The sequence below is a fragment of the Salminus brasiliensis genome, chromosome 9, assembly GCF_030463535.1.
Source record: "Salminus brasiliensis chromosome 9, fSalBra1.hap2, whole genome shotgun sequence".
Taxonomy (NCBI): Eukaryota; Metazoa; Chordata; class Actinopteri; order Characiformes; family Bryconidae; genus Salminus; species Salminus brasiliensis.
This window is the reverse complement of record NC_132886.1, coordinates 8,791,790-8,806,323: the sequence shown is the minus strand read 5'-3', so window position 1 is coordinate 8,806,323 and position 14,534 is coordinate 8,791,790. Positions and strand designations below refer to the sequence as shown.

At 42.9% G+C, this 14,534-nt stretch overlaps 1 protein-coding gene across 9 annotated transcripts in view; it reads right to left on the bottom strand.

Moving 5' to 3' along the window:
* The window catches only part of LOC140561978 (adhesion G protein-coupled receptor L2-like), a 195,573-nt gene that overhangs the window by 61,859 nt on the left and 119,180 nt on the right, over window positions 1–14,534 (bottom strand). For 7 of the 9 annotated variants that reach the window (XM_072687298.1, XM_072687293.1, XM_072687301.1 and 4 more), the window contains 2 exons: window positions 11,889–11,927; window positions 6,071–6,254 (listed from right to left, as the gene is read on the bottom strand). In XM_072687298.1, coding sequence (XP_072543399.1) covers window positions 6,071–6,254; window positions 11,889–11,927 — 223 coding nt within the window. The remainder of the gene's footprint in view (window positions 1–6,070; window positions 6,255–11,888; window positions 11,928–14,534) is intronic. The other 2 variants (XM_072687297.1, XM_072687299.1) reach the window with 1 other exon arrangement.

Genomic DNA, 14,534 nt, shown 5'->3' with positions numbered 1-14,534 from the left:
AAAAGCAGCTTGTTTTATCTAGCCCCTCATGTTAAAGTTATCAGGGGTGTTTCAACTAAATTGCAAATATGAAATATTCTAATAAATGATAAAATATGGAGATACGCGAGCTAATAAAATAAAACCACCAAGCACAAACAGATTCCTGATAATCCGCTCCTGCGTTACTCGAGAGGACGGCCTCTCTTTCCTCGCATCTGCTTTTCAAATAGCGCCCCGGCGTCGGGGTTTTGAAATTCTGATACACGCTAGCCCTATGTTAGCTTTAATATTCAAGCGCAGCTCAAAAGACCTGATTGAAACCAGGGTAAAACAGGTGTGCAGGCTCAATGCGAGTTTGATGAGGGTTTCCACGCAGCTGACTCTGGAATCAAAGGGCTGGAAGGCCATTGAGGGAAAGGTTGAAGGCAGAACCATGGCAACCCAAAGGCCTGTGTGGTGAAATGACAGTCGAGTGCGCAAAGCTGACTAATATGAATGAGCTCACATCACTAATAAAGTCTACTGGCACAGGCCTGTGTCGGCTTTTCTCTGAACGGGGCAGAGAAATCAAACCGGCAGCGCGCTGTGGATCGGGCAAATCCACTCTCTTTCAAAATCCCCTCCTCTCCCTCATTCTCTCTCCCCCCCCCCCTCTCTCTCTCTCTCCGCTGAATAAATCCTCCTTCGAAAAGACTCTTTTTTCCCTTCCACCACATCCATAAAACAACTGCTGCACAGCTTCCCTCGCCCTGCAGTCTGCTCTCAGCTCACTCAGATGTATTAGTGACGAGTGAAACTAAACAGACATCACACTCTCAGCCTCGCACGTATGAATACTGCATTTTATGTTGGTTTAACTTCTGCAAAAAGGTTTTTCTTAACCGCTTCTTTTTCTTTGCTTAGGAGATCTGAAAAACGAGCGAGCGATATTTCCATTATAATTATGCATTTGTCAGACTAATTACTTTAACGTGTGTGATCATTCGACTGGCTGCAAAAAAAGGGGGAGGGGGGAGAGATCTGCACTCTACTAACTGTGATGGAAATGGAAGGGAACCAGACGAAAGCTACGGCAAACTTCCTCTCCACGAATGAGGCGAAAGGGTATTACACTCCGGTTGTACCGTAGCCCCCAGTCTCCACCTCTGCTCTCCCACTGCGAAGGATTATCATCTAGTCAAATGCATTTCCTTTAGGTCCTCTAGGCTTCAGGATGATAAACGCATGAGATATAAGCACTTATTTTGCATAAGAAACATTTTGCAGAAGAGTCTGACACACACACACACACATATTTAAATGCATTCGTTAAATGGGAACTACACTGATTGTTCAAAATGACTGTATAATTAAACTGCTAAGACATAAACAAAGTCCTTCAGAGGGGTTTGACGTGAAATCTTCATGAAAAAGTTCTCCGTAGCGACTATTTGGCTATACAGCACCTGGTGTGTAGCTCTATGCCTTGACTAGCTTTTAAAAAATATGTTTTTAGACCATATTTTGTCTCAGAACTGTCGCAAAACAAAGTCTTGGGAATTAGGCAATGAGTTCTTGAGCGTGTCAATCTAATAACTTTCTGTGATGTAACTTTTTAGAGGCATTCAACTTTTGGGGCACCTGGTTCTATTCACCATTACTATGAATAATTATAAGTTTGTCCAATATATAGCATTTAACACCACATTTATATATATATATATATATATATATATATATATATATATATATATATATATATATATATATATATATATATTACTACATATTATATTATATACAAAATTCTATCATATATAAGAACATTTTATGTACTATATATTATAAATATTACTTATATCTAGAACTGTGTAAAATTGCTCATTTTAATAAAGATTTTAATCTTTTTCTTGGGAATTAGAGTTCTTGAGCTTGTCAATCTAATAACTTTCCGTGATGTAGCTTTTTAGAGGCATTCAACTTTTGGGGCACCTGGTTCTATTCATCATAACTATGAATAATTCTAAGTTTGTCCAAAATATAGCATTTAACACCACATTTATATATATATATTACTACATATTATATTATATACAAAATTATATAATATATAAGAACATTTTATATACTATATATTATTATTATTACTGTGTGAAATTGCTCATTTTAATAAAGTTTTTAATCCTTTATAAAAATTTAAAAGCAGCATTTTTTTTTATTTAATCTATTCTTCTTTGTTAATAAAGTCTCAGCATTAACTGATAAGTTAACAACATGACTTAAAACAGCTGAAAACACCATTTTTGTTTCACATTTCTGATTAACAAAAACACAAATACCAATACTGTCGCTCTTACACAAAACCTTGTATCCCTAGAATGGCAACTTTATAGGAGGAAGATAAAACCTTCTTAACTTTCAATGGTAGTCAATATAAAATAATAATAAAAAAAAAAATGTCATGAAATTCTGATATAATATTAAGAACAACTGCCAGATTTATATAAAATCAAAACAAAAAACAAATTCTGTTTTTTGTGTGATACTAAAATGTCCTTTACACGTTAATCGCCCACTACTCTGGAACCCTACCACATCCCCTCCCAACCCCCAATAATAATAAGTTCTAATTCATGAGAATTATGTTCTGAATATGTTCTGATACCGGTCCCAGTAGATCCACCGCTGGGCCTATTTTTTAACAGAGCCACTACTAACATTCAGTTGAAATATTCAGTACATAATATTAGTGTGACACGTGTGACCTTTGACAGGACCTGCCAGCCTGCTCTGATCAATGTCTGTCCTTGTACCATAAACAGTGCACACCATGGCATCCCCAACAGCTGTGTTTTCAGTCCGTGAGGTTTTTCGAATACCTGCTCAAGCATGTGTGCTTACAAGTGTTTCAAATAACTACCGAACATCATCTAAATTTGTAATGAAGTGAGGGGTTCACATTAGGTTTACTTCAAAATCCAATTCAAAGCGAAAAGCTCTAAAACGAAGCCAGCTAATTTGGAAGCTGGAGGCACCGGACCACTCGGGAGAAATCTGCCGTTCACATCACACACGGCTCCAAAACAAGTGCAAGCACATCATTTGCTCTCTCCTCTGGCTCTGTGGAACTTTCTGGAAGGGTCATATTTGGGTTTATTCACGTTGACAACAGACATTTTAATGAACATCTGCAGCCTCTGAGCCGCAACGGTGGGTCAGAACAAGAGTCTGCTGGGTCGTGGAGAAGAGGTGAATATTAAAACAATAATTCAGACCCAAATCTAATTCACACTATTTTTTCTAAACCCGCTGTCTGAAGTTCACTTCTTTAGTTTCCCACTGGAACTACACTATATGTCCCAATATTTGTGGACACCCCTTCTAATGAATGCACCCATTGCTGACAGAGATGTGCAAATGTACACAGATGTACATAGCACTCCCTGGAGTACATTAGAACACAAGAACCTATTGGCTCCATGTCTAATGGCCAGAGTTGGCCAGAGGGGTAATCGGCCCCTGTGGAACAGTAGAACTGTGTTCTCTCAAATGATGGTTGGTGCTACATTCAATACTTCTTGAATGGGGGCAGTGGTGGCTCAGCAGTTAGAGCGCCGGGATATCGATAACAGGGTTGTGGGTTCGATTCCCGGGCTCGGCAAGCTGCCACTGTTGGGCCCTTGAGCAAGGCCCTTTACCCTCTCTGCTCCCCGGGCGCTGGAGTTGGCTGCCCACCGCTCTGGGTGTGTGTGTGTACTCACTGCCCCTAACACGTGTGTGTGTGTGTGTGTGAGTGTGTTCACTACCAGATGGGTTAAATGCGGAGGACACATTTCGCTGTACAGTCCACACTGTACAGTGACGAATACGTGCACCTTTATCCTTTACTTTGGGGGTGTGTTGGGGAGCTGGGAATGATGAGGTGGGGTGGTGATCATCCAACATCCTGAATAACCTCAATAATGCTCTTGTCGCTGAATGCAATCAAATCCTCACAACAATGCTCCTCCAAGCCTTTCCTGGACAGTAGAGATAGCTACTCCAACAAAAAGCAGTCTCTGGAACGTTCCATCAAGTCCAGTTTCAGCGCAATTTTCCTGCCATTACTGGTCAGATACAGTGTACAGTACTGTCTAGACAAATGGTTCCATGTGGTACTAGCCAAGGGTTATCTGACTTTTGCTTTTTGGTGCTCCATGGAAATACATGCTACTACAACTACAAAATGCAGAGAACCCTTTCACAAGAACTATTTACGCATCCAAATGGTTCTTTGAGTACTCATGGTTCTCTACAGAACCAGTTTGGCATTGTTTTATACAGAACTAATGCTTTTACTACAGAACCGCTGAAGAACTTCTTTTCAGTCGTTGTTGAAGTTGAGGCACAGTTGGTCCAGGCACAGTGCAACAAAACAGTGAACCCACACGATTAGGACCCCATTCCGTTCCATTAGGAGTTCAGTCTTCCCATTTTGCTACCATTCCAAAGCTGGCAGAACAAGCCGGATCTTACCAGGCATACCTGATCAAGCCCACCTCCACAGAAATCCATATTGCACATGTTCAAAATACCTCTTAGGATACAACATCAGCTAATAGCATTGGCGCACAGGCAGAACCAGCACTGTTATTCGAGTTATGCTATCGCCATGGCAACGTCTACATGGCTGCATGCCATGGCCGGTCAGTGTTGGTCTGTGTAATATTGTGGTCCTTGTCCAATAACGTAATAACACCCATGCATGTAATAAAACTGTATTTGTTACAGTAATAAAACCTAATAATGTAATAACTGACCTAATAATGGAAAACAGAGTCTTGGCCGTTCGTGTATTACCATTTGTACAAATGATGTAATGCCATAGTGCACTATTGGGAATTTTTTTACATCTTTCAGGTTGATCATTTGTTAGATCTTATTACATTATTGGGCTTTATTACATTTTGACTGAATTATGTGCAAAATCTTGGGAGATTATTACCTTATTACTTGCTACATGCGTATTCCTATGCATTCCTTTGCTACTTCAGGATAGTTTTCTTCATATAAAACTCCCCAAAAATCCTATGTGGCGCTTGTATGGTTGAACCAGAAAGTTTTTTTTTCCATGTGTCCCTGTTGGCCCCACATGTGGAGCCCACCAGGGTCAGTGATGGGGCCAGGAGGGGTTAAACATAAGCCCCAACTGGGTGGTACACTGCACATGGGGCCTAGATGTGACATGTGAGATGTGACAGTGGGGCCCATTTGGGAATCCCAACCGAGTTCCAGTAAGAACACATGTACAGACCCACTCAGAGCCCATGCCCACCTAGAACCCACCTACCTAGCCCACGTTCCACCCATGTGAGCCCCACATGAGCATGCTGGCTGGGATAAAACAAAGTAAACACTCTAATCTTTCATAATAAAGGGGAATCAGGAGGTTCCCTGAGTGATGCCAAAGAAGAACCACTGTTTTATATCAGAGATTTGTGAATGTGAAGAACCTTTCAAATGTCTAAAGAGTTATTACTTGATGTAAATGCTCTTCACATTCCCGAAAAAAAAAAAAAGAACCAGAAGTTTTTTAGGGAACCACAATTGGTTCTTCTATGACTATTTGAATCACCTCTATTTTGAACACTCTGAACCCCAGACTTATTATTTAGTTATTAGTCTTAGCGCAGGAGCTGTTATGCCTTATTTAGTGATGGTTTAGTTTATCTCATTTTGTGGTGTCCCACAGGGTTCTGTTTTAGGGTTTGTGAAGTTGATGCTAATTGTGGCAGTAACATAGATATGAGAGTGAAGGACTGATGTGTGGGCCTATGTCCAGGGTTCAAGGGGTTAAGAGTGCTCTGGGATGCACTGAGACGTCTCATTATTAATAGAGAAGACCAGATCAAAGGCAGGTATAGGTTACACGGTTTCTGTTCCACGTTTTTCTGCAACAGACTCAACAGAGAACACTATCAGCTGAATGTAGGAGAACTAGAACAGGTCTGCACTCTGACAGGTGGCTCAGATCTCACACATAAAGCCTTGTCGTAGACTTCACAACCTGGCCCCCACCCCCCCCTCATCTTTTTTTTTTTTATTCAGCATGCCTGATGAAATGACTCACTTATGTTATCTGCGGGCACTTTGACCACGGCGGGCTCAATCAGGTTGTCCGCGAGGACAAAGGCCCCTTCCTCCAGGGTATCCAGTAACATGGTGGCGGCGTGCGTTTGCTCCGTGGAATTCATGTCCTGCCAGGACTTCAGGGCTTCCGGCCTCAGGAGGTTGTCCACCGTGTCCACGATGGCCTGTAACCGTGGAAACAAGAGAAATGACAGGCGTGTGATATTTGCCGGAGGAAAAAAAAATAAAAAAGAGAAAGAGAGAGAGAGAGAAAAAAAGAAACTCCATATATGAGACACATGAGGGGGTAACCAAAACAAATGAAAATCATGACAAGCAAGTAGAACCATGATTGAGGGCAGACAAGGGGGGGTGGGGGTTGGGGGTGCAGTTGAAAAGTGGGTCTTTGGCCCAAACAGGGCTTTGTTTTATGCCTGGAAGTGCATGTGTTGGCGTATGTATGAAAGACTGTGTGTGTCTGTTTAGTGTGTGTGTGTGTGTGTGTGTTACCTTTGTCATTTAACCATCACGGGGATTGTTATTGCAAATTGCGGTGGGAAACCAGCCCGATACTTTTCCAAATAAATGGAGCATTCTTCTGCCGTAGACTAGGCCTAAGTAGGCCTACTCGGACAAAGTGGCCTGTTTTCCAAGGAACAATTATGATTACATTCCATAACAGGATCTGACCGCAATGCCCTCAGAATGTATACTTTTTCCTACGAGGGGGAAACGGCTTATCAGGCGGCGGGATCTGTTTGCAGAAGCCCGGCGGACTCGAGGGGAAAAAGGAAAAAAAGAAAAAAAAGAAAAAACGGAGACGTTCGACGTTCCCTCTCCCGCTCCTAATCACAATCCTTTCATTTCCTGAGGCCTGGAGCGAGTGCTAACTGAATTAAACAGTTCCAGGGCTATTCCCTACCTTATTTAAACACTGTTGACTGGCTCGCAACACCGTATGGCGGGTTCTTATGGCACAGTGTCACTCCAGACTCGCTATTAAAGAGGAAAAGAAGATAGCCTGCCGAGTTTCCGCCGAGTGGCCCTCGATCTGCTGGAGATAAAACGGAATTGAGGCACACACGAGTCGAGATTAGCTATGTCATAGTGACAGCAAGCTCCTCTACAGCTCTGTCACCACCAATAAGCGCAGTAACGCTTGTCGCTTTACCGCTTTTTTATTTCTGTCCTCGGAGGGAATGTGCTCCTCATAACCTACAGATGGGTCAGATTAACCTTAGGCCTCTGGACTGACCACTTTAGAGCTTTCCATGACATACTGGCCCAGTCAAAGGTTTGGACACCCCTGCCTGAATGTGTGTTTTTTTATTTTTTCATCTTCATGACGAGTTACTGGTGACGCAGAAGAAGAAGAACCACTTTTGGTTCCATAAGGAAGAGAACCTTAAAGGGCTCTTCACACTCAAACATATCTACTACAAACAAAGGTTCTTTGTTCCGCTTATGGTTCCATAAAGAACCATGTTTGTAATGGAGAAAATAGAAACAGTGAGAGTGTGCAGAGCCTTAGCTTGTGGTATCGGTTCTTTAGGCCTTTTAGAGGTTCTTCACACTCTCACTATTTCTATTTTCTCTATTACAAACATGGTTCTTTATGGAACCAAATGTGGTTCTTTTATGGCATCGCTCAAAGAACCCTCTGAAGCACCTTTATTTTTAAGAGTGTACTAAGCTAAGTAAGTTCACCTTAACTGGCAGAGAGATCGGTCAGCTGGATGCTTGCTCTGCAATTTTTTAACAAGGATCACTGGCTAAGAGGAAAACCAGCCTTTTGGCAAAACCAGCCTTTTGGGAGCCCCTACCAGTGTGCAGCATGCTGGAATGGTGTCTAAGGAGGCGTCTTCTGAAGAAGCTTAAGAGAATGGAAATGGTAAGTGTAGCTGCATCAGTGCAAAAAAGGGGCCTTGAAACCTTATTTTGGTCAATGTGTAATTTTGTATATAGGTGTTGCTTTATACACCCTTAAAAATTGGGGTTTTTCATGGTAGGGCTGGGAAATATTGTAAAAAAATTTTGATGATTATTTTTAATCATAGACTAAAGATATCAGTAGCAACAGATTCTGCTCTTCATCTAATTAAACCAGTCTAATTACACTGTTAGTAATGAACCCTGCAGCTGATCAGTGTTTATTAAGCACTAACAGTTTCCTCCATGTGCTTAGAAGAGTATATTGTTATTATTATACGATAAAATAGCCCTATTTCATGGGTTCTTTAGTAAAGCCAATGGTTCTATATTGAACTCAGAAAACCTTTTAACTGCCTAAAAGCTTTATTGACATACGAGGAACGCTGATTATGCATTATTTATTAAAGAATCCTATCAAATTGGTTCTAAGTAGAAGCAAAATAGGTTTTACTGCTGTTTAAAGTCAGAGAACCCTTTTTGTGTATTATACAGAACCTTTTTGTTTGGAGTGTAGTGTTCACGTCTTCACGACTCCTCTAAAATGCTAGTGAGAAGTATGTCATGTATATAAAATAAGGCAAATAAGGCGGATCCTATAACTGTTTAAATTCAGCTTATCTTTGAGCTGTTTATGGGCTCAATTGGGTTCTGCTCCGACGTTCCAGGAGTGCAGCCTAGAAACGCACCAGAAAATAACCTGTACTGCTTTCCATAACAGCCTCAACTGGACTGTTGACAAATACAAAGGCGTACCAGCACTTTTCACGGTCAGCGGCGTGTAACAGTAGCCGGAGTGGTAACGATCTAATTGTGTTTCAGCATTTGTCCAGCAAAACAGTACAAACCAAGGACTCCACGCTCAGGACCCAGCCACGGCTTTATTTATTTTGGTGGTCACTGGCGGGCACACTGGCTGACCCAGCTGCTGAATAAACGGCACGTAGAGCGTCTAGGTCTTCTCCACGTCTCTAATTTGCTCTCGTGTGTGGAAGCCTGGGCACCGAGCAGCGCTCTCTTTAACCCCTAGAAGTCAGAGGAGCTGTCTGCAGCCGTGGTACAAGTCTGGAATAGTGTTACAATCATTATTTGTCTTAGCTCGTGTTTTTGTGAGCAGAAAAGGAGGAAAGGAGCTTATTTTGTTATTATTTGAATTTGATTAGAAGTTGCAGGGTCTTGTTTTATGGATAGAAAAATATAAATATATGATTACATATAATATAATAATTATAATAATTATATATTTTTCCCAGACGGTTTTAGTCATTTCTAGACAATAAAACTAATGGAATAAAGTCAGAAGTGCAGTTTTAATCCTGTTCATACGGAAAACAAACGTAATTCGTTATCAAACTACCATGTAAACTACCAGTCAGAAGTTTTAGAACAGTGCAGTGCTGCATGGTCCAGGCAAGCCTGATTTTCTTATGTTGCCATCCTAGCACTGACCTTCAAACTGCCACTCCACCTGCAGTCAAACCTGCAGCTTCAAGTCTTCCCTTCTTCCCAGCTGAAACTGACACTTGGTTAAATGTTAAGGTGTGGTAGCTGTTGAATCTCAGAAACTCGTCTTCTGATGCTGTCGAGGATTTGAGCGTGTCAGGCCTCTAACTGTAAAGGACCTCTTCAGTTTCCTCAAGTTCCAAGAAGTCTTCTGATGGTGTAGGAAGCTGGACTCACCACACTCTGGTGTTTTCTGTCATTTCTCTAAAAGGAAGAGCTCCATTCGTATGAATTAGGATGCTCTACTTTGTCAAGTGCCTTTTTCTAGTCATTATGAGAGAGTCTAAACAGTTCGAGTAAAGACTGCGTGGAGAGTGCAGTAACACAGTAAACTGTAAATTGTTCATCAAATTGCAAAGCTTAATTTACCTCCTTTTTACAGTAAGCTGTCAACCAATGGGATACATTTTGTATCACAATTCACATTATTTTTCAGTTTTTGTTCAATCATTCCCTCAAAAACCGACAGTTTACTGCTTACCTTTGTACCATTTGAGGTCACCCTTTCAGACTATCAACAGGACTTGAAGCAGGGCTGGGTGATATGGTTAAAGTATCATATCACGATATTTAAAGACGAAATACATCAGTAACGACAGATTCTTAAAAACTTCTATTCAGTATTCTCCCGTACTGAGTACAGTGATTTATATTCAACATCTGCTGCTCTTTATCTAAATACATCAGTCTAATTACACTCTTTGTAATGAAACCTGCAGCTGATCAGTGTTTATTAAGACCTAAAAATATCCTCGATACGCTTAGAAAAGCATACTGTGTATCACAATAAAATTTATCTTTGAATTATTAGTCTATTCAAACTAGCTGAGGTTTTTCTTGGGTAAATAGCAATTTAATGCCTTAAATGTAAATGTTATCACGATACGATAAAATTTGGACTTAACCTGAAGTGCTTAAATGTCAATAAGCACTGGACAAATTGGGGGTGCTCTATAACTGGATGTCATTACCATTATTTAGGTGTTCATACAATTATATAATCACACTGAAACCACTACATAGTGCCAACTGGGTGTACAGCTAAATGAGACTTCTCCAGGCTTCTAAGGGTTCATTTCTGGGCTGAGGTTGTTTAAAAAAAAAAAAAAAACAACCCTCTGAACTGAATGCGAGGAGACCTGCAGCAGACGAGCAGACGAGCCGGGTTTACCGCGTGAGAACTGAGCGCTCGGGGCGTTCTTAATTTGAGGCTGGTTTTGTCGACGCTAAAACAGGCGTTTGAATGGAGAGGGACTTTGAGGCAGGCGGATCATAGCACACACTCGAGGAAGTTGGCACGCGAAACAGCCCGGCGTTGGCCTATTTCTCTTGGCAGACAAAAAGGAGGGAGTGAGGGGGGGGGGGGGGGAGAAAAACGCTTTATCACATAAATAAACCCCAGTCAGAAAGAGTCTCACGTGGCAGCGGGCTGGGAGTTCGGCGGCAGCGTGTGTTTGTTTCGGGGAAGAAAGAATGCACCCCGGCGTGAAACACAAGGTACTGGGGGAGAGGGTATAAAGTATATCAGATACACCGTAAATACGGTAACGACTCTGTCAGGCGATGGCGTGCCACCTCGAGCAGCCAGGAGACAGCAATGGTGAAGGAAGGCGAAGAAGGTTATCACACTACCCCTTTGATCACACTATTGGCAGACGGGTGAGGTGGGGTGGGGTGCGGTGCAGTGCGGTGCAGTGCGGTGCGGTGGGGGGGTGCAATTACACACCTTTTGGAAAGACAATTTACTCATACGATACTCGAGTGTTGAGGACAGATGGGTGGAGAAGGAGGTGCAAAGGAAATCGGGAGGAGTAGAGGGAGCAAGCAAGAGGAGGTGGAAGAAAAAGTAACGAGAGAGAGAGAGAGAGAGAGAGAGAGTAGGGTGTGTGGAAATACAGAAAATTAGGGAGCACTGAGAGAGAAGGAAAGGGCGAGAGATACAGGCTGAGAATGGGGAGAGAGAGCCAGAGCATAAGAAAGAAAGAGAGAGAGAGAGTATAAAAGTGGGTAGGGGCGAGCAAAAGCATGACGAGGGTGGGGTGTGAGGGGGGAGGGGGGTGTTAAGATGAAAGGTAAGGGAGAAAGAGTGAGCGAGGGAGTAGAAAGAGACACAGAGAGAGAGAGAGAGAGAGAGAGAGAGAGAGAGAGGCAGTGGGGAAGAGCAAAAAAAAAAAAAAGAGCAGCAACAGAACAGCAGCCAGGCAGACAAAGGCAGAGACGCTAACAAGTGCCTAAAGAATGAGTCAGAACCCAGCAGAGAGCGTCCCGCAGACTCACAGACTGAAACACAGACAGACACACAGCCAGCCAGCCAGACAGCCAGACAGACGGAGAAGCCGCATGCAGCGAAACAGGGCAACAGAAGCAGGGATGCAGCGTGTGTGTACCTTCATATAGGCCCTGCACGTCTTTTCTCGCTTTTGACGCTTATTTAGAGAAACAGAAGCACACACACACACACATACAGAGAGAGAGAGGAAAGATCAAGAACTCATACACACCAGGGCCTGACCGATATATACAGCCGCTAATGACCCCATTTATTTATAGTTACTGGCAAAAATAAATGTGACATTAAGTGGCTTATTTTCTACTGGATTGGAGAGACGTCTATAAAGCAGCGGCTTCAGAGCCTAATTACATACACTCACAGGTACAGACTGAAGTGGTTAAGCTGAACATACCACACCATTACGGGTTAAACAGTTAAACCATTTAAGACGCGTCTAAACTGGACTGTTAGCAAAAGGAGAAGGGCAGGGATGTACAATTATATCAGAATCATATCGATATCGTCGATAACTATGCAAACAATATGCAAACAATTAATCACAGACACCCGACATATGCTTAAACTGGGTCGATATTTCAGTCTGATATTTGATGATCTGCTTATTGAACCAGAGGAGCTGAATATTCAGATGATGCTGGACTTCTCCACTAAGATACCTGTATTTTATTCCTGTAAAGTGCTGACTACAGGAGGAGGCAAACATGTGACACTTCACGCTAGACGCTGTGAGCTACGCTGGCTGGGTTTTTAAGCATGATTGCGTTTAGAAATGGGTCACGGTACATTTTATAATGCAACGCAAGCACAGGATGCAGCTGAGTTGCCTTGTACCGCATACTTTGACATCTACTGTGAGCAAGAGCTACCTGTAGGTCCCGTGATGACATTTTAGGGTGGCTGGGGACTCCTTTACACATCTTGCGGTCTGAACCTGCTGGGAGAGCCTGACCTGGCCATGCTGGCAGTGTGCTGTAAATGTTCTCCACTGATTAAGCGGGCAGTGGAACGGCTGACTTGCCTGACTAACTGTTCTGAGATCCTTTTAAACCCCTTCCCAGACTCCTCTGCATCTACAACCTTCTTTCTGAAGGCCTCAGAGAGCTCTTTGGAGCTGGCCATGGTGATCCTCACCACTCACGTCAACCTAAAAACTAAGGGCCTGTTTACACCTGGCATGACATGTGTTTTGTCTCTGGATCTACTCAGACTGGATTCTCTTTACATCCATCATTAAAATGCGTCTCCAGGATTTTAATCTTTTGTGTAAAAAACACACCGGCACGTACATCACGTCCACTTTACTTCCTGTAAACAGAGGTTTCCCATTTAAACTGTCCTGCTTCAGGAGACTGTGGACAGTTTAATGGTAAAGGTGCAAATATTTGTCATTGTACACTGTGCACACACGCTAGTGAACTAGGGGCAGTGAGTACACACACACCCAGAGCGGCGGGCAGCCAACTCCAGCGCACAGGGAGCAGAGAGGGTAAAGGGCCTAGCTCAAGGGCCCAACAGTGGCAGCTTGCTGAGCTCGGGAATCAAACCCACAACCCTGTTATCAATATCCAGGAGCTCTAACTGCTGAGCCACCGCTGACCCTAGAGGAACGGTGAGGGTTCTACAATACAGTGGAACCATAGAGGGTTCTCACATTCCCGTAACGACTATATCAGAGCGTGAGGGCGCGCACACACACACACACACACACACACAGTGAGAGAGAGAGATTGAGAGATATAGAGCAAATGATTTCTCATACTTCGACAGACGGATTTTGATATTTTACAGTAAACTCAATCTGTTTACACTTGTATTAAATGTGGACGTGATCCATCTCTGACCACCTCTGAATGTGGTTTGAGTGATCCGATCATAATCCAATCACAATGGAGTTACGTAATAACTGAAAGCTTGGGAGAAGGACCACGCCCAAACTCCTCCCCTCCATTACTTCGCTCTATAAAACCTCTCCTCCCCTCTCTCTTTCTCATGACCAAAACTCGCACCCCACCATCGCCCCTGCTCCTCCTGATGGTCCAATTATACTCAACCTCTAATCTGGCAAGGGGGGGGGGGGGGGGATGGTTGAGTCTGGCTTCGGGTCCCATCAGCTCGAAGTGCAAAAAGCATGTTGGGGGTGTTTACATCCAGCTTTTCATGCAAGCAAGTGAAATCCGAGCGTGATCCGATCACGCTTATTAAATGCCAGGTGTGAACAGGCTCCAACCGTCTGAGGTGTAGGTAAGACAGGCTCCTCCGGAATCCTCTCTAACCGCCCTATCAATCACTAGCTCTCATTTACGGCCGGATAAAATTACCCAGGCTGATAATATCAGTTATCTGCCCTTCTAGCTTCCTAAAACTGGAATCAGCAACAAGAACAATTTATATCAGTCAGGCCCGAACATTCACATTCTCCCACACACACACACACACACATGGCTGTTAGAGGTTAGAAGAGCTTATATGGATCCTAGATGTGTTTCCTTGCGTTTGATGCATTTTTAGAAATAAAGGAGAGAAAGGGAAGATCAAGAAGAAAATAGTCACAGCAACACATCCTCACCTATGCCCCCACATACACACACACAAGAACAAACACACATACCTTACCTCCAATGCGCACTCACACACACAAATACACACACACACTTCACCTGTGCACACATACACATAAAAATAGGAAAGATCAAGAATAGCACACATACATCACACAACCTCAAATGCGCACTCACTCACA